This window comes from Oncorhynchus clarkii, chromosome 30 (assembly GCF_045791955.1).
Source record: "Oncorhynchus clarkii lewisi isolate Uvic-CL-2024 chromosome 30, UVic_Ocla_1.0, whole genome shotgun sequence".
Lineage (NCBI taxonomy): Eukaryota > Metazoa > Chordata > Actinopteri > Salmoniformes > Salmonidae > Oncorhynchus > Oncorhynchus clarkii.
Window position 1 is genome coordinate 4,019,799 of NC_092176.1, and position 21,536 is coordinate 4,041,334.

Here is a 21,536-nt window from a genome sequence, read left to right on the forward strand (position 1 = left end):
GATTGTACGTTCGCCAATAGAATGGCGGGTAGAGACGGTTTAATTACTCGCCATTGTAGTCTCGTCAGGGAGACCACTAGTTTGCCTCTCTTGCGCCGTCTTATCCTCTTTGGAGCCCCGGGGATTAAGGCCTGGTCTGGAATGAGCTGTATGTCCAATCAGGCTTTATTGAGCCCTTAGACAGTCTAAGATACTGATGTGGAAACAGACATTTTCCCTTTTCATCCAAATCCTGGCCCATTCAGATATGATATATACATGGTTAGTTTGATGACGCGACAGAGAGAGAGAGAGAGAGAGAGAGAGAGAGAGAGAGAGAGAGAGAGAGACATAACAACATAGCGGACTTACAGCTTCCCTGAAGTCTCCCTCTTTGGGCGACAGTGTGACTGCCAGGTCTAGAGTTCCCAGGTCATGGTCGGGGTACTGGGGGTCCTCAAGGTCAAGGGTCACGTCCAGGTTCCTGAAGTGGCAGAGGGAGGACACAGTGACCCGCACGGACATGCACACGCACACATGTACACACACTCCCTAGCAAACCTGTGTGTGTCATGTAAATACAAGTCATTTGCATTTCCATGGAAGTACACTAGAGGGCAGTGGTGCATTGAATAAGTTCCATTGAACCAAGTGTCAAGTGAAAGGGGGACACAAATAGGTGATTTGTGGGCCTAAGAGAGAGAGATAAGCAAACAAGGACAACAATTGTGAGTGACAAAGAAAACCGATGACATGGCTGAGAGACATGGAGACAGAATGTGAGAACAAGAGAGTGAGAGAGAGAGAGAGAGAGAGAGAGAGAGAGAGAGAGAGAGACGGAGAGGGAGAAGAAAAGGAAGGAAGAGAAGCAGAAGGAGATGGGGGATGGAGAAAGAGAGGGATGAGATGGAGGGATGAAGGGAAGGACAAGAAGACAAGGAGGAGAAAGAAGAGAAAGATGGGTGAAGGAAAGAGAGAGAGCATGAGAGTGAGCATGCAAGAGAGAGAGAGAGAGAGCGCGAGAGAGTACAATCAAAAAAAGAGAGAAAGTGCAACAGAGAAAGAAAGAGCGAGAGTTGAAGGAGAGGTGTAAAGTTGAGTGTTTCCCCTGTCTGTCCAGACCTCTGGTGTTCAAGGGACTCCAGGTAGAGGTATGCCGAACCCATGAAGTCATCCTGAAGGCCAAAGTCATAGTCAAACACCTGCAGGACACAACACACTGTTACCATAGAGACCACATACTGTATTGTATAGGGTTGCAAAAAATCTGGTACCTTTCCCAAAATGCCCAGGTCTTCCAGAAATACTGTCTAGATGACTTGGGATTTCGGGCTTATTCCCTCCTGATTCCCGGGAATATTACAACCAGGTTTGCTGGAAAGTTACTAGATTTTTGCAACCCTAGTACTGTACTCTGCTCAGGTGTACTGCACTGTAGTACAGTTGAAGTCGGAAGTTTACATACACTTATGTTGGAGTCATCATTTTTTAACAACTCCACAAATGTCTTGTTAACAAACTATAGTTTTGGCAAGTCGGTTAGGACATCTATTAAGTCATTTTTCCAACAATTGTTTACAGACAGATTATTTGACTTATAATTCACTGTATTACAATTCCAGTGGGTCAGAAGTTTACATACACTAAGTTGACTGTGCCTTTAAACAGCTTGGAAAATTCCAGAAAATGATGTCATTGCTTTAGAAGCTTCTAATAGGCTGATTGACATCATTTGGAGGTGTACCTGTGGATGTATTTCAAGGCCTACCTTAAAACTCAGTGCCTCCTTGCTTGACATCATGGGAAAATCAAAAGAAATACGCCAAGACCTCAGAAAACAAATTGTAGACCTTGACAAGTCTGGTTCATCCTTGGGAGCAATTTCCAAACACCTGTAGGTACCACGTTCATCTGTACAAATAATAGTACGCAAGTTTAAACACCATGGGACCACGCAGCTGAAATACTACTCAGGAAGGAGATGCGTTCTGTCTCCTAGAGATGAATGTACTTTGATGCGAAAAGTGCAAATCAATCCCAGATCAACAGACCCTGTGAAAATGCTGGAAGAAACAGGTACAAAAGTATCTATATGCACAGTAAAACGAGTCCTATATCGAAATAACCTGAAAGGCCGCTCGGCAAGGAAGAAACCACTGCTCAAAACTGCCATAAAAAAGCCAGACTACGGTTTGCAACTGCACATGGGGACAAAGATCGTACTTTTTTGAGAAATGTCCTCTGGTCTGATGAAACAAAAATAGAGCTTTTTGGCCATAATGACCATCGTTATGTTTGAAGGAAGAACACCATGAACACCGTGAAGCACGGGGGTGGCAGCATCATGTTGTGGGGGTGCTTTGCTGAAGGACGGACAAGTGCACTTCACAACATAGATGGCATCATGAAGAGGGAAAATGTTGTGGATATATTGAAACAACATCTCAAGACATCAGTCAGGAAGTTAAAGCTTGGTCGCAAATGGGTCCTCCAAATGGACAATGACCCCAAGCATACTTACAAAGTTGTGGCAAAATGGCTTAAGGACAACAGAGTTAAGGTATTGGATTGGCCATCACAAAGCCCTGACCTCAATCCTATAGAACATTTGTGGGCAGAACTGAAAAGGCGTGTAAGGAGTAAGGAGGCCTACAATCATGACTCAGTTACACCAGCTCTGTCAGGAGGAATGGGCCAAAATTCACCCAACTTATTGTGGGAAGCTTGTGGAAGGCTATCCAAAACGTGTGACCCAAGTTAATTAAACAATTTTAAGGCAATGCAACCAAATACTAATTGAGTGCATGTAAACTTCTGACCCACTGGGAACGTGATGAAGGAAATAAAAGCTGAAATAAATCATTCTCTCTACTATTGTTCTGACATTTCACATTCTTAAAGTAAAGTTGTCAGGATGTCAGGAATCGTGAAAAACTGAGTTTAAATGTATTTTGCAAAGGTGTACTGTAAACTTCCGACTTCAACTGTATATGCATTCATCAAATTTATATTCCTTTCATTTTCACATTACATGGCATAAGTCCACTGAAATTAGCGCTGTACTCTGATAACCACATCACACTTTCCCAAACGTCACAATTACATGTTTCAGATGGAGGCAATGGTTAGACAAAGTACAGTGCCTTACGAAAGTATTCGGCCCCCTTGAACTTTGCGACCTTTTGCCACATTTCAGGCTTCAAACATAAAGATATAAAACTGTATATTTTTGTGAAGAATCAACAACAAGTGGGACACAATCATGAAGTGGAACGACATTTATTGGATATTTCAAACTTTTTTAACAAATCAAAAACTGAAAAATTGGGCGTGCAAAATTATTCTATTAAACTGCTGTTCACAAATGCTCTCCATCCAACCTCACTGAGCTCGAGCTGTTTTGCAAGGAGGAATTTGGAAAAAATGTCAGTCTCTGCACAGATGTGCAAAACTGATAGAGACATACCCCAAGCGACTTACAGCTGTAATCGCAGCAAAAGGTGGCGCTACAAAGTTTTAACTTAAGGGGGCTGAATAATTTTGCACGCCCAATTTTTCAGTTTTTGATTTGTTAAAAAAGTTTGAAATATCCAATAAATGTTGTTCCACTTCATGATTGTGTCCCACTTGTTGTTGATTCTTCACAAAAAATAAAATTTTATATCTTTATGTTTGAAGCCTGAAATGTGGCAAAAGGTTGCAAAGTTTCAAGGGGGCCACAAAAAATACATTTTTATATCTTTATGTTTGAAGCCTTGTGGCTTTCGCAAGGCACTGTATATATAGATAGTACTGATGCTTGAAAATACATGTGTTAATATCCCAAAACAGTGCAGTAGCTCTGCGTCCTCCTACCTTGACATAGAGGGGTTCTCGGAGGCTGTCCACCAGCAGGCTGACTTTCTCGTCCCACACTGGGTTCAGGTTCTTATTGATAGTCCTGCTCCTGAACACCTCCTTCCCACCGATCTTAAACTTCACATACGGATCACTTGTCCCTGGACACAAGACAACAACACGTAGGGAAGGTGGGGGTTAGTATTACCTGTCCATAGAGACAGGAGGGAGATTTCTTCTGCGCAAAAGAGATTTGGGTGAAACTGATGAGATAAGGGTGCTTTGTTTTGGGAAAAAGCAAGGTGCTCAAGATGGTGCATAATGACTAAATATTGTTTTCGATATGCCTCCTCGTGTATTGCTTACTGAATCTAGTAATACACCTGTAACGTAATGTCATGCATGTTGTCCTATTCAGAGTTGAATCTCTTTTACCGCACTGTAGGGGTAACAGATGTCTCTCTCTCCCTCCCTCGCTCGCTCTCTCTCTCTCTCCCCCCTCTCTCTTTCTTTTCCTTCCTACCTTCCCCTGGTCTAAGGCAGCCTGTCCTCTCCTCTCAGTTGTTATAGTGAGTTGTGTTAATGTTTGTGAGCATGGGGGTGCTAACCAGGGCAAGGCAGGTCAGGTCACACAGACAAACACTGTCTGGCCTCAAGACTCATGTCATGTGACTCACACTCCAGGCCCTGTTATCTACAAAAGTAATGCCAACAGAACTGAAGTAGGCTAAAATGCTTTTGTAGATAACTTGGACGCATTTTTGGAAACAAAAGATGCTCTACAGGGATGACGGGGACCATCCATCCAAATAATCTTGGTGCCTGGACCCTGTCCTCGCATTTCAAGGCCGTGTTGAGACATTGACTCCAAAACAGCCCAACCACTGCTCAGGTACCTCATCCCATTCCCACTATTTCACAGTGTTATCATCATACTGCCACAGACAACCGTATTCCCAGGGATATTGTCAGTGATAACCTTGTGACCATAAAGATGAATTTCACTGTTAGCTCTGTTCCTGTTAACCCAATTGGGAGACCCACTGTGGTAAGCTCGTCCGGTGCTATTATTTCAAATGCCACAAATATGGATATCCTGCTGTTTTCTAATCGTGTGAAGGGCTCGGGCTGTTTCATATCAACTTACGAAGTTTGATTTCCAAGCCTGGATATGCTGGTTCTCACAGACTTAACTAAATGGCTCAATCCCAGATAAGGACATTGATATTGCTGATTACAACATCTTCAGGTGTGACAGTCAGAAAAAGAGAGAGTGGGGTGGCTATATTTGGGAAATAAACTCTTGTGGCATCATGTTCTCTAAACATCACTATCCTATCATTTATCATTAAAACCTTTTATTTCATCTGATTTAGTTGTGTTAGGAAATGTTTACTTAGATACAGTATGGGTTACCCCAGCCTCTGGACTTTAACCTGACTCAACTGATTGCAAAATGGATTCATGCAAAATGGATTCAGTGGTGTCTTTGCTAATGATCTGAGTGATCACTGTCCTATTGCATGAATTAGAGATACCAATCAGATTAACACTGATCCTCGTATATTTATGAATAGAAGCTTTTCTTCATGACACGTGTGCTCAGACTTTTCCTCTACCAGCTGCCCTGAATTAGCTATAGAATTGTTCTCACCTGTTTTGATCTCTCTGGCAGACCAACACGCTCCCTTTCAACGCCTTAGAGAACAAAAAAATATAACAAATCCTTGGTTCTCTAAAGAACTGTCAGATTGTTATGATGAGAAATCAAGGCCTGGGCCAAGGCTACAAAAGTTGACTGTAGCTAATTAGCATTTTATTTTTTAAAGCAATTGAGAAATCGATACACTTCCTCAATCAAGAAAGCTACATCTAGAAACGTTCTAAGTTCTATCTCAGACTCTGCTGGTGAGCCGTCTAAAGTTTGGAAAACAGTTAATCCACTGACGTGTCGAAATTCCTCTCCGCAGGCTTTGCTTTAAACATAAATAAATGATGGTTTAATTTAAGCTGGTCCGCCAGTCGACCTCCTGCGCCTCTTGGCTCACTTGGAAGTTCTGTCAACTAGTGAATCTTCATGTTCTTTTCAACAACTTTACACTTGTAATCAATCTTGCCTTGCGCAAGATTGATGACCCACTGGGCAGATTTGCTCCTCTGATTTCAGAATCTTTAACACATATTTTTAACCTTACAATTATTTCTGGTATCATCGCCAGGGTCTGGAAGGTGGCCCATATACTCCCCCTTCACAAAGGTGGTGACCCGTGACCTAAATAATTATTGCCCCATTTCATAACTGACTTGGACTAGCAAAAATTCTAGAATCCTTGCTAAATACTCACCTACGAAATGATTTCTAAATGTACACCAGTCAGGTTTCAGACCAGGTTATTTGGTTATAAACCATGTTCTTAATTGCTTGGATACGAAGAAACACTGTGCAGTCCTTTTTATTGACCTGTCTAAAGCCTTCGACAATGTGGATCACCCATTACTTTTCATTACTTATTCAGAGGCTTTCATCAATTGGCCTGGACCAGGCTGCCTGTAGTTAGTTTGGAAATTATTTAAAGGACAGTGTTAAATCAGGTTTTCCAGACATTTCAAGAGGTGTCCCACAGGGATCAACTCTTGGTCGGGTTCTTTTCACTATTTACATGAACTAAAATTGGCACTAAATGCAGGTAAAACCAAGTATATTTATTTTCCAAATCACGTAAAAATATATCTGATGATTTATTCATACATACTTTGGATGGTGCCCTCACTGATCATGTCCTCGATTATAAATGTCTGGGCATCTGGATCGACAAAAAGCTATCTTACAAAAAAGCACGTTGATGAGTTAGTTAAGAAATTAAGAATTAAAATAGCCTTCTATAGTAACAGGTCCTGTCTTTTGTTAAATAGCAGAAAACAAATAATTCAGCCAATATTCATTCTGGTTATTGACTATGGCGATGTCGCCTATATGAATGCAGCTGCTATGGTATTGAAGCCATTGGACACAGTTTAACATTGCAAATTGCACTTTACTACAGGCGATAGGTTTAGCACGCATCATTGCATTTTGTGTCAGAAAGTAAACTGGCCTTCCTTGAAGTCTCATAGATCGATACACTTCTGCCATACCTTACCTTATTGTTCACCTTCAAGCGTATAAGTTACCAGACCCGGACTCAGGGATGGCTAACCCTTCAATCTCCACTGAGTTACGTAATTCTGCTTCTAGTTTTTTTCCCCGCATGGTGGAGTAATCTCCTCAAGTCGTTATAGTTGGTGCCTCTAAAGCAATTCAGGGGGATGTTAAGAGGGCCTTTTTACAGAATAATGTGTTTGTTTAACATGACTGTGTTCTGCTTTTCATGTATTGTATAATTTATTTGTATCGAGATATGTATAGTGTAATTGTTGTTTATCGATGTAGTTTATTGATTTGTTTGACAGGTCGTCATTGTTAATAAGAATTTGTTCTTAATTGACCTAACTGTAAAAAATAAAGGTAAAGCATAATTGTATTTTAATGTGACTAAGGATAAAGCCTAATAGGCTGCTTCGGGAACATGCTGTGGGGTCGTAGGCCTCAGGACTAAAAAGGCTCTCTTTAATTAACAGCTCACTCTCATTAAAACTATCCTCTCTTGAACTGTAGCTAATTTGAAGCTGTTTTGTGAAGGGTGCACCCACATGACAGCACACACAAGTATACACACCAGGCCAGGGGTCATTTCAAATTGAAGGAAGTCGACTCAGGGAGTAAACTTAGATAACAATTCAAAATGTGAAAGAACGGCTTCAACGACTTCTCAATAAACCGAGGAGCAGAAGCTGTTTACTTTAGAAGTTTACATACACACAGACATGCATGAACACACACACACACACACACACACACACACACACACACACACACACACACACACACACACACACACACACACACACACACACACACACACACACACACACAGAGGAGCTCAATGCTTGATATTGACCACTAGATGGGGGTGTTTACCTAGTTGTCCCTGTGTCTGCTAGATCCTGCTGATTCGGACTCATCACCGAAACTGGCCAAGTAGAGTGGACAGAAGCTTCACTCTATCACACACAGGTAACCCAATATACGCATGCATAAACATGCACAAACATTACCCGTGCCTATATGCAAAAACACTGATTTATTGGGACTATAATCTGAGCCCACTCTTATATCCACAGCAGCACAACTCTATTCCTGACATCCCTTAAAAATCAGTGAACTGGTTTATAGTTCTCTCTATATGAAATCAATCCTGGTGGAAAGCAGATGAAAACGATAAATGTCAAGCAAATATGACTGCGTAGACAGATAATGTTGGTGGCCGGGCCTTCTTCAGTCGGAACCAATGGGTTTGGACAGGCACTTTATCTAATTTGAATAAACATAAACACAGAGTAGCTTTCAAAATGTCATAGTCATGGACATCCGAGCTTTGTTTGGAGAGGAGATAATGGAGTTCATCAGCTTGACAGTCTGCTCACGTTCAGTGGTCCATAGTAACCTGTGTATTGGTTAAAGCTGGATCATGTGTGCGTGCATGCATGCAGGCACACACCTCAATCTCACAATGTGTGTATGTGTGTGTGTGTGTGTGTATCGCCACTGAATGTCCATCATACCTTTCTGAGGTTGTTGGTCACTTTGTGTCACATGATTGCAGAGCAAAACCCAACTCAGCAAAATTTAACAGACGTCACTGTGTTTTCTTAACCGCACCCCTTCCTCCTTCACCAGCTCACACTGAGAACGGAACTTGGGACCTCTGTCTCAGACACGTGACCGTCCCCTTGACAACGTCTTAGCTAGCTACTCCACTGAAAAGCTAGCAATTTGTTGGTGTGGGTGGATATGTTTTGAAACTGAAGAGTGAGCTTACCAATCCCCCGTCGGTCACACAGTCCCTCATCCTCCATCGCCGTAAGTCTATCTGATATCAGCAGCCAACCACCCACTCTCCTTACTGACCCCGCAGAGGCAAGAATGGAGGCCAGGGCTGGCTGGGAGCTTGGCACTGTGTGTGTTTCCACGTGTCTTTTCAGATTAGCATCAAAGCAATGATCATCCGTCGCTACTACAGTCATGAAACCTACCACACAAACCGCATTAACATAATCACACAGTCACCCACCCACTCAAATAATCAAAACGCACGCACGTACCAGCGAACGCGCACACATGGAGTGTTAGAGTGTTAGTGTGGCATTAATATCAATACAAAACAGCCCTATCACCAATCCCCTCTCAGGATGAAATTAGACAACTAACTATGCAATCCACAAACACTACACACACACAATCTCACAGGTGTCGGACAAACTCACCTACATACCCTGAACTGTGTTTAGGGGTCGTATTTATTAGGCTTGGGCGGTATGAAGATTTTCATATCTTCATAACATCCTTCTCTCACCCCGGGATTAACAGTATTACCAGCATAGCACGCAAGGTGGCGTTGAAAATGCAAGAAAATCCCAGAATGCAAACACAATTAGCACAAACTAATAGCGAAATCACATAGAATCTGTTAGCTAAATGCTAGCGAGTGAAAATGAACGTAAACTAATTGCAAAGACAAGCAAATCCCGCTCATAAAGTTATACAAGGATAGCTAGTAGCTTCTGAACGTCATTTTCGGTGAGTGTGGACATTTACAAGAGAAAGTGAACGAGAGAAATTGGGTAAATGAACAAAGTTGTGATGCATGCTTTTCTGAAGGAAGAGCAGCAGGTGTTCACGGAGCAGAGGAGAGAAGAACGGAGGGGGAAAAAACACTAGAAGGAAGCACAGGGAAGAAAATGGCAACTGTACAGATAACTCATCCAGAGCTCTTTGACTTCTGGCAGAAAGCCATTATAAGGTATCTGATGGCAAACATTTAGTAGTGAATTGCAAAATGGAACCTCATCCTCTCGGGTACATAGACTCACCGATAGATATTGAACTCTATGGACTCCCCAGCTCCCGATTTCTCCCGTTGTGCTATTTACAAAACAAACGTGACTGGCTCAATTCTTCTGGGGAATTAGGGCAAGCTTCATAATGTGACAGGTGAAATGAAGAACGCAATCTGCTTTATCTCTTAACGTATTGCACATGACTGCAGGTAAAAAGGAGCTACAAATATTCACATTTATTGAAAAACTTCCAATAAATAGTTTTGACGGTATTGACGGTATTGAGAAACAATCCCATGGCTTTTTCCAAATACCCTGGTATGTTCTACTGCCCAGGCCTAATATGTGTCACGAGTCTCAGAGTAGGATTGCTGATTCGGGATCAGGAGCATTACTCTGCCATTTGTATCAATACAAAAGCAGCCCTATCACCAATCCCCTCTCAGAGTTAAATTAGACAACTAACTATGCAATCCACAAACACTACACACACACACATTCTCACAGGTGTCTGACAAACTATTTTGTTGATCACAATGAATAAGACTACATGACAGAGGGGATCTGATCCTAGATCAAAAAACAATGGGCAGCGACGACAAAAGGCAATCAAACAAGTCATTAAATGTTTTATTTTTTTTACCTTTATTTAACTAGGCAAGTCAGTTAAGAACAAATTCTTATTTTCAATGACGGCCTAGGAACAGTGGGTTAACTGCCTGTTCAGGGGCAAAACGACAGATTTGTACCTTGTCAGCTTGGGGGTTTGAACTTGCCACCTTCCGATTACTAGTTCAACGCTCTAACCACTATGCTACCCTGCCGCCCCATCCTCTCGTGTACAAGAGGATCATAGTTCTTCTTCTTGTCCATCATTTCAATCTCCATATTACTCCTCTCAAATTCTACGTACAATAGCAGGTTTGTGTATTTCATCATTAATCTTGATCTGGAGGGAGCTCTGCAGAGTGGTCACTAGCTGGGAAAAATCATCAAATCGGATTTAAAACCTAACCCTAATCTCAACCCTAACCACACTGCTAAACCTAACCTTAAATTAAGACCAAAAAGCTTATTTTTGTTATCATACATTTTTACATATTTTGTTATCATACATTTTTATAATATAGCCCATTTTGACTTTGCAGCTGGCCCAGCTAGTGGAAATTGCAAAATTCTGCCTCCAGGGTAAGATTCATGACAATGAACGTCAACCTGCCACACATGATCTCATTCATAATATAGTCCCATTCATAGGCTCATCGTGTCCAACAGGCAGTCTGTCGGACGACTCAGCCATCAAGTGCTTTTTTTTGGTACTTGCATTCTAGTGGCATACAGCTCATTACATCATAACGTGCTGTATGCTAGAGGGGCTGAGTGAAAACGCTGACATAACAGTGACACGATTCTGTGCTGCCAGCCCAGCAGGTTATGGCTCTGTGACGAGATGTGCAGTAAGGCCTGCCGGGATGAGATGTGCACTTCACTACCCCCCCCCATGCCCTTCACACGTGCATCCCAAATGGCAACCTACTCCCTACATAGTGCACTACCTTTGACCAGAGTGCTCTGGTCAAAAGAAGTGCACTGTGTAGGCAATTGAGTGCCCATTTGGGATGCACTCGCATATCTCTGCAGGACGAGAGCAGGATCAGGGCTGAGGCATGGCTGGAAACAGGAAGAGCATAGTAAATAGCTACCACACTCTGTGAAGGGTGTAGTAGTTACTAGTTAGTAATGGGTGTCAACAGAAAATACATGTGAAAGATAGTAGGTGTTGAAACCATTGAGGGTTATATGGAAGGTACTTGTTCAAATGGAAACTTTAACCACACACACTTCATTTACCAATGGAATATTCAGTGTAATGACTTAGTAAGTACTGAAAACAGACTATTTTCCCCCTCGTTTTTTGGTGTGCCGTTACAAAGAAATAACAATTGACGGCATGCACTTAAAAAAACCCAAGTTATTTTATTCTTCCCTTACCAGGGCAATCACATAATGTCTAGAAAAAAAAGAAAAAAAAGAATTCATGAAGCCAGAACAGGTCAACCCAAATTCAGAGTCCTACATCACATGCTCAGGGTCTCATATGGATCAGGCAATAAGTTTAGAAATCCGCTATCGGATCCCCACACGATGTATCTATTCTCTGGACACGCTCCACTCCTCCCCTTTCCCCCTGCTGGGGGGATAATATCCCCCGGGACATCCACCAGAGAAGCTGCTGCTCTCAACACACCACCATGGCCAGCTTTACGACGCCACAAATGTGTATGTTAACGCTGTCCATCCAACAGGCTGAAGAGCATGTAATGAAGGTGCCTGCCTGGAATGGTGCTGGAAGTGGCTGGTCATAGGTGGTTGGTGTGTGTGTGTTATATCTCACACACAGATGGACTGGTGGTCAGGGGAACAGGCACTATGGAGCATGGGAATGAAAAAGCGGGCAGAGGCCCAACTTCCTCAGTCAGCTCTGCTCGGTACGTCATCATCCCTCACAGTGCCCACGTAGAATGTCTTCTACACGCAGGGACACGTGGACGCGCACGCGCGCAGGGTCTACGGCTGTCGCCGTCCAAACCTCTCGGACCAAGTGAAAATCATGAGTGTACGGAGGAGGTGAATCAAGTTGACTCCGAGACGAGCAGAGCTCCAAGCTCCATGTGTTCCTGAAGCTGAGGCTTATTTATGTGGCCAATTAAACTGTATTGGATTCCAGCTACCCAGGCAGGCAGGCAGCTGAAAAGGCAATCCAATACACACTCGTCTCCGCTCTCATCAACTTCAGAGGGAATAAGAGGCAATAAAACATGCCAGGTAGGTAGGCTCCCTTGCCAGACATTAAAATTGCATCAATCTGCTTTTCACTTACAGTAAGTTGACCTCGTTAAGTATCATAGCATGAGGTCATCACCTCGGACCTCCTACGGTCCTACACCTGAGAGAAAATGTAAATCACCCAGTGGTAGCTGTCAACAACACGTTTGACATCACTGGCTGAGGTCCCTCCAAACAGAGTCAGGTCAGTTGGAGGGAGTGGGCCCATACCGCCACCACTATCCTGACTCAACAGTAGTGTCTGCCAGCCCAGAAGACTGAAGGTCTTGGGATATACCATCAACCTATTTTCCGGTGAAACACATATGACAGCATGGTTTTCTGTTGTTCATAACGTGTGAATTGTATGCTGAACCCACAAGACAAACAGGAGAAAATCCCAACCAGGACCATTATATATATATATATATATATATATATATATATATATATATAACCTTTATTCAACTAGGCAAGTCAGTTAAGAACAAATTCTTATTTTCGATGACAGACTAGGAACAGTGGGCTAACTACAAGGACAGAGCAACAGATTTGTACTTTGTCAGCTCAGGGATTCAAACTTGCAACCTTTCGGTTACTGGTCCAACGCTCTAACCTCTAGGCTACCTGCCGCCCCTGCCGTCCCCAGCGTATGTAACAATAAAAACACATTTCACAAGGCTACCTGTATGTATGTATGTATGTATGTATGTATGTATGTATGAACGTACACTGAGTGTACACAACATTAGGAACACCTTCCTATTATTGAGTTGCACCCCTCACCCCTTTTGCTCTCAGAACAGCCTCAATTCATCGGGGCATGGATTCTACAAGGTGTCAAAAGCGTTTCATAGGGATACTGGTCCATGTTGACTCCAATGCTTCCCACAGTTGTGTCAAGTTGGCTGGTTGTCCTTTGGGGTGGTGGACCATTCTTGATACACACGGGAAACTGTTGAGAGTGAAAAACCCAGCAGCGCTGCAGTTCTTGACACAAACCGTTGCGCCTGGCACCTACTACCTTACCCCGTTCAAAGGCGCTTAAATATTTGGTTTTGCCCATTCACCCTCTGAATGGCATGCATACACAATACAGTAGACTTAAAAATACTTATTTAACCTGTCTCCTCCCCTTCATCTACACTGTTTGAAGTGACATCAATTCGGGACTATAGGAAAAGGAGGTCCAAACAGGTCTCCATTAACATTGACAGGGCTGAAGTGGAGCGGGTCGAGAGTTTCAGGTTCCGTGATGTCCACATCACCACCGCGAACTATCATGGTCCAAACACACCAAGACAGTTGTGAAGAGGGCACGGCAACATATTATCCCCCACAGGAGACTGAAAAGATTTGGCATAAGTCCCCAGATCCTCAAAAAGTTCTACAGCTGCACCATCGAGAGCATCCCGACCTGTTGCATCACCGCCTGGTATGGCAACTGCTCGGCATCTGACCATAAGGTGCTGCAGAGGGTAGTGCATACGGCCCAGTACATCACTGGAGCCAAGCTTCCTGACATGGGGGTAGAAGCTGTTAATGAGCGGTAGGCCTGATCACCTTTATACTAGGCGGTGTCAGAGGAAGGCCCTAAAAACTGTCAAAGACTCCAGTCACCCAAGTCATATACTGTTCTCTCTGCTACCACATGGCAAGCGGTACCGGAGTGCCAAGTCTAGGACCAAAAGGCTCATTAACAGCTTCTACCCCCAAGCCATAAGACTGCTGAACAATTAATCAAATGGCCACCCGGACTCTTTGCATGGACAATATGGACACATACAACAAATGAATATATTTGAATAGATTATTTAAAAGTTATTCAAGTATAAACGACCAAAGTTATCATAGATGGCCTGTTAATTAAATTTGGTAAATTACCGGTGGCTTTGCAACCCTGTGTGTTTACAACTCTAGTGAAATCTTGCTCTCTACCTCTCAGCTACAGCTCATTTCAACTCAAGCCTTCTGCTCTACACCGCCTTTCTCCTTTCACGGTTCCACCCGTTCCACTTGTTATCAAAATATATATACATGCCATTTAGCAAAAAAATACATTACAACAACGGCCGCTGAGCATCATAGGGAAACCATACTTTTCTATCTTCGATCGGCATGGTAGCACCACTCCTGTGCTATTAACTCAGTACAAGGCCTTATGAGGCCTTATAAGGCCTTATGAGCTGATTCTATGACCTCCGTCATGTTCTGCTTTTAACACAGGCTTGACCACAAGAGACTGGACAAAGGACACACACACACACAAACTATTTCTCCCTCCCTCCATGGCCACCAAGACTAATGCCAGGAGAGGGAACAGGGATGACAAGGAGCAGGTCTTGAGCTAGTCTGTCCGGAGGAGGGATGACGCCATTGCTCTGGCTCAGTGACATACAGTAGACCTGGCGGGGGCTTCGTGCCCAGAAGACCTGAGGGGATGAGGCTGGGGATGAGGCTGGGGATGAGGCTGGGGATGAGGCTGTTCTCTATTTTTCTCTAAAGAGGGAACTTGTAATGAATGAATTCCACAGTGGTTTCTATTAGAATTACATTATGACACATTTGGTATTATCTGGATATTACATTTTTGAACGGTATTCAATATTTTTAACGAACGGCACTGTTAATCAAGACAAGCCAACGAGCCGACAAGACCGTGAATAATTTAATGAGAAGTCATAACCAGGTAATTACAATTCCACATCGAGACTGATGATGTCATCAGATCCCAAAATAACAAAAGATGGGCATACAGTGAGGATGGGTAGGCTACTCAAAAGCCCGTTAAGACACTGACATGCACTCACCCACCCACGTGAGCACGCAGGCCCGGCCACCAAGTCCGTCCGCCCAATACACTGAGCGATTGAGATCTAGCTCAGCAGGTTTATTTGTCAATAATTTTTACATTTGTGAAATTTTCTGGTCTGAGAGAGGTCAATAGGAGAGTTCAGTGTGATAAATCACAAAACCTCACAATTAAACGTCATGTAAAATCACAACAGCAAAAAAATGGTACCCAACCATTTCCAATACTCCTCTCCTGCTGTGAGGCCCAGGCAGTCGTGCTATGGTCTGGCTGTCAGATTACCTGTCAGGGCAGTGTCATTTAGGACCTTAGTGAAAGCAGGGGCCAGCAGCTCACTGAGGCATTTCGTTGGCTATAAGGAAGAAGTGGAGATCTGGTCAATGGCAGAGTCTTGAAACCCATCACTCCAGAACAAACGGCAGCGGCAGCCCTACGCTCACGAGCTAGATTGAGGTCTGAGTCGAGGCTGTGCGGTGTCTCCCATGCCTGCAATCCCTCTTCACTGTGCGATATAGAGGAATGTATGGATTGGGCGCTCCACAGGGGAACTATGTCATCAGAAAACCCCATTAACACACACACACACACATGTGTATATATATATGTATATATCTGTATATGTGTATATATATATGTATATATCTGTATATGTGTATATATATATGTATATATCTGTATATTTATATAAGTATATATATATATATGTGTATATATATATATATATATATATGTGTATATATATATATGTGTATATATATATATATATATATATATATATATATATATATATATATATATATATATATATATATATATATATATATAGAAAAGGGTATATTGGCCATATACCACAAACCCCCAAGGTATCTTATTGCTATTATAAACTGGTTACCAACGTAATTAGAGCAGTAAAAATACATGTCATACCCGTTGTGTACGGTCTGATATACCACGGCTGTCAGCCAATCAGCATTTAGGGCTCAAACTACCCAGCCTATAAATAAATGTACACTTCATTATCATTACGCCAACCCAGATCCATACATACATCTGTGCTCCAACCCACACAGACATATCCCTCAGTGAAAGTACCTAATGCTAGCCAAAAAATGTCCTCCGTTTTCTCTTACTGCATACCCACAAAATGGTAACTATTGGATTCATAGCATCAGTAGTGCTATTATTACAACTGCATTGAGATGCTATTAAAGTGATGGACAACTGAAGTGAGGGGACCATTTACACTGGTGTAGTTGTGAAGAGTGGTTGGACGTTGTCTGTGTGGATTACCCTGTCGTGCTCTCAAGCGCACGTGCACTATTGGCTGTGCTTTCAATTCTGCAACCTCCTGACACAAGAGTCATGTTTTCACTTCATGCGCCACCTGTACACCATTTCTCACCTCCAAGTTATATACAAAGTGGAACCCATCCTTAAGCTCTGTCTCCCCCTTCGTCATACACTTAGCTCAAACATATATCCAAGAGGACAAGTTCAACCAGCTCCATCTAACACATTAGATCATGGTCAATCGGCTTTCTAAAGCAGGGAGGAGGGCTGAGTCACGGCTGGCACACTGTCTGAGCAGTAATCACTATTCAATCAGCACTATGATAATGATAATGAGTAGACTAAATACTTCTCCTTACCACCCTCTGAGTCCTCTCTCTCGTAATATGGGCAATGACTCAAGCCCCTGCACAGTCAAACAAATACACTGTGTAATAACATGTCCGTCAATTTGTCAAGATAATAAGACGAATTTCAGTAATTTGGTGTGACTTAGCGGTGTGATGAGAATAGTAAAATCCTCGAGCAGATGTTTTGTCACCTGCTCTTGACACCCGAAGCCGTGACGGAACAGAGCCCTGGCATGGAGTCAGTGTGAGGAGTGGTAATGTCACTTCACACCACATTATACAGTACCCTAGGCTCATTCGAACATGCTCAACAGCACAGAATGACATATCTCTTCGCTCAACAGACTCACACCAAACCTGTGACTTTTTACTGACGACTATGGGCGGACATTTCCATGGATGGTCTGAGGGGTCCTCTCTCCGACACACTCTCACGAGTAGAGATACTGACCACGCCGTCTTTTTCCCACCTGTTCTCCTCCACCTCACAAATCACCTCCTTATTGATCAGCCTCAGGGATGGAGAGATTGGGAATTGGATGGATATAGGGATGAGGGTATTGGCAGGGTAGAGCGCAAATAATCGAGACCTGTGTGGTTAACAGTCCCCATCGATAAAGTATCAACAAACAAAATCCACACAATTGCAGAGAAGTATCATATATTTGTGTGCTAGCTCCTGCATATTTGTAAGAGTGGCAGGTAGCCTAGTAACCGAAAGGTTGCTGGATCGAATCCCTGCGCTGACAACGGTCAAAATCTGTCGTTCTGCCCCTGAACAAGGCAGTTAACCCACTGTTCCTAGGCCGTCATTGTAAATAAGAATTTGTTCTTAACTGACTTGCCAAGTTAAAGAAGGTTAAATAAAACATATTGTGCCTGGGTTAGAAACATGACATGATGCAATGACATTGAACAAATACAGAAACCAAATCATCTATCAAGGCGATAATATTGCAAGGTGATGACAAATAAAGAGATATTGAAGAACATTTGAAGAAATATGCAATGACACAGCTGGTTATTTGAAAAGGGTAATGCCTCCATTGAGGGTAACGACACGGCAGAAGAGCAAACGAGAGTGGAAGATTCAATGAAGCGCGATGGGAAGGAGGCAAAGTTCAACAACTCTCTCACGATGCATGTTTACTGTCTGGCCATAGCATCGCCTTGAGCTCGCAAAACGGTATTTATTCGCACTTGGATTGAAACCGTTGATATGCTCATATAACACGAAAATAGAGGTCTTTGGCCACGCACACGCTGGGTTTGGCCTTCGAAAGAACAATGCATATGCAGAAAAGTAACCTCACACCTACTGTAAAATATGGTGGTGGATCTTTGATGTTATGGGGCTATTCTGCTTCCGCTGGTCCTGGGGCCCTTGCTAAGGTCAACGGCATCATGAACTTGACCGAGTAACAGGACGTTTTAGCCAAACACCTGCCAGGGGGCTGAAACCTGGCTGCATTGGGATCTTCCAGCCAGACAGAAACCCCACGCACACATCAAAATCACCCAAAAGCATCATCGTTGACCAAAAACAATACAATACATTCAAATACAAATAAAAAGCCTGTGTGGAGGCTTCTGTATTTTTATCAAAGCACTTAGAGCATCTCCTCTCTCAACTGTCCCTGAGTGGGGGATTTCCCCAGCAAGTTCCTTTCCCCAGGACACACACACAGACACAGACACAGACACAGACACACACACACAGACACACACACACAGACACACACACACACACACACAAAGAAAGAAAGAAATATATGCAGGTGCATACATACAGACACACAAGCACAACACGGAGGCACCCACATACACACGCAGGCACGTACTGTATATACACACACACACACACACACACATAACCAGAATGCAAGCCTGACCCTGCATATAAACCTCGAAAAGTACATCCAGGGACTACAGCCTCTCCAATCACATGCCACCTGAACCCAAGCCTCTGACACAAATCCACACACACCCCGACCGCATCCAGAAACCAAGCCTTCACTACAGAAATAGTCTTATAAAGAACAGGAAAAACACACTCACTCAAATGGTTTAATCAAAACATTTCGACAGCAAGAATTCTGACGCCCCACTCCCATTACTTGTCCGGTCTACGCATCATTTGTGTCCAACCTACCTTCATCTAGCATCTCTATAGAACACACTCAAGCAGACAGACAGAGAGATGGTGATCTAGTTTACTGTACCACTGCAGGTACTGTAGCGTTGTCTTTCATCTGAGGTGAAGCTGGTTAGCAGACCGTGACTAGGCCACTGACACTCCCCGTCACCCCCCACCAAGCTGGCTGTCTTTTTCCTCGACAGGTGCGTGACATTGGGGACAGTAACCCCCCCCCCCACCACCCATCACCAAGTGGCAACCAATGCAATCCTCTGGGAGAGAGCAGGCAGTGGGGCCTTACCCGGGTCACAGCCATGTAGTGCCTCACCAGAGGTTGTCATTAAAGGCTCACAATCAGTGACAATTTGGACAGTGGTGAGTGCATTAGGCCTAGGAGAATGACGTATTATTGATGAGTTATGTGACAAAGAGAGGTTGCTGGTCACTTGTCAAGGATTGGAGATCTATGACCATACACAGACAGGCACGCGCGTATGTACACTAGGACACACGCGTGTCCAGTTGCACAGACAAGCAAACAAAGCCCATAAACCCATACAAATGGCTGGATGACTTTTACGCAGTAAGGAAAGAGAGCAACATAAGCTAGGAGGAGTCTCTACTGCCATTTCCAAGTGGGCCAGGCTGTTGCTTTTGAAAATGAGTGAGAGGTTCAGCCTGACATCTCAGCCCGCTGTAAGCTGGGCAGTGCCATGCAAGCAGCACAGGATTCCTTGTCATCTCTGGATGAGAGAGAGAGAGAGAGCCACTTTGGGGGAGTATATATTTTCCTCCTCTATGGCAAGTCTATCAGACGACAAAAAGGCCTGAAGTCTATGTGGGGGTGAAAAGGGAGGATCAGGGAGAATTTTGGCCTCCTACTGTATATCCCTCTCCTCTTGTCAGGGTGTCCCATTGGTTTCTGAGACCAATGCTCGCTTGCTGGCACGACACACACACACACACGACACATACCCGTTCCCAGATACGCACGCATACACGTACACACGCGGATGATTCATGCCTGGACTGAGATAGATCCGGGCTCGGGCTGAAGCCTGCCAGGCACCCAGGGAGGAGCACCTCTGAGGACAGCAATGTGCTACTTCTCTTTGAAAGACTGTCGTTGATTCGCTGTAAGAGAGCACCTAGGGTTTCGCCTCTATCGGTTCAGTATGAGCACGATCATAAAACAATAAATGGTTATTTCTTTTTACTACAGTATCCCTTTTATGGCTTTAAGGGGAGAGGATAACCCCATAAAAACTGAAAAAGACTTGGAGAATCTGTAAGAAATACAACAACTCAGTACTGTATCTGTTTGACACACAGACATACACATCTCTGTGCGTTCGGTTGCATTCCACTGGCACACATCATGAGCATTGCATTAACAGTCATCCCATTCAACTCTGGCTGCAATTACAGTGAGTGTTCAAAACATTAGGAACACCCACTCTTTCCATGACACAACTGACCAGGTGAGTCCAGGTGAAAGCTATGATCCCTTGTTGATGTCACTTGTTAAATCCACTTCAAATCAGTGGAGATGAAGGGGAGGAGACGGATTAAATAATACTTTTAAAGCCTTGAGACAATTGAGATGTGGATTGTGGTTCGACTCTCAAGAACTGCAACGCCGCTCGGTTTTTCACGCTCGTGATTTCCCCGTGTGTAATAAAGAATGGTCCACCACCCAAAGGACATCCAGCCAACTTGACACAACTGGTGGGAAACATTGGCGTCAACATGGGCCAGCGTCCCTGTGGAACGCTTTCAACACCTTGTAGAGTCCATGCCCCAAAGAATTGAGGCTGTTCTGAGGGAAATTAGTAGGTGGTGTGAGAGAGAGTGAGCAAGTGAGAGCGAGAGAGAGTGAGAGAAAGACTAAGCAGGCCTGCCATAGCGCTTGTCATAGCACTTACTAATGAGACCAATTCTGTCCACCAGCAGCATAGAAACAAGGCTGAAACAAGGCTGGCTAGCAAAGAGACAATCACAGAGCTATCTCCTCCAGCATAGAGACACAGGCAGGCTGGGGAGAGAGCGGAGGCTGGGGTGTCACTCAAGGATCGGTCTCACCTTCCCTGAGAAAAATATTCAGTTAACTAAAGCTGAACTCTTACTTTGAGTCTACACAAAATGTGATTTAATTAAATGGAATTGTACATTCGTAATAAAGTTGTCTGTTACAAATTAGAGAAACAATTTGTCATAAGCATCCAATAAAGTAAAACATCAATTGCGAGTTTGAGAATGTGTCAATGCATGACATTTGTTCTCACTAACTCCTATTCTCCCTTACCTCTCTTCTCATACCTTTAAAACTGAAGAGAGCTCTCAAAGACAGAAAGAGAGAGAGAGAAAA

The 21,536-nt window shown here is 43.5% G+C and overlaps 1 protein-coding gene across 4 annotated transcripts in view; it reads right to left on the bottom strand.

The window, feature by feature from the left end:
- Window positions 1-21,536, bottom strand: part of LOC139389691 (multiple C2 and transmembrane domain-containing protein 1-like) — a 227,384-nt gene that overhangs the window by 115,602 nt on the left and 90,246 nt on the right. For all 4 annotated transcript variants that reach the window (XM_071136580.1, XM_071136582.1, XM_071136581.1 and 1 more), the window contains exons 3-5: window positions 3,835-3,977; window positions 1,102-1,181; window positions 352-463 (exon numbers count right to left, since the gene is read on the bottom strand). In XM_071136580.1, coding sequence (XP_070992681.1) covers window positions 352-463; window positions 1,102-1,181; window positions 3,835-3,977 — 335 coding nt within the window. The remainder of the gene's footprint in view (window positions 1-351; window positions 464-1,101; window positions 1,182-3,834; window positions 3,978-21,536) is intronic.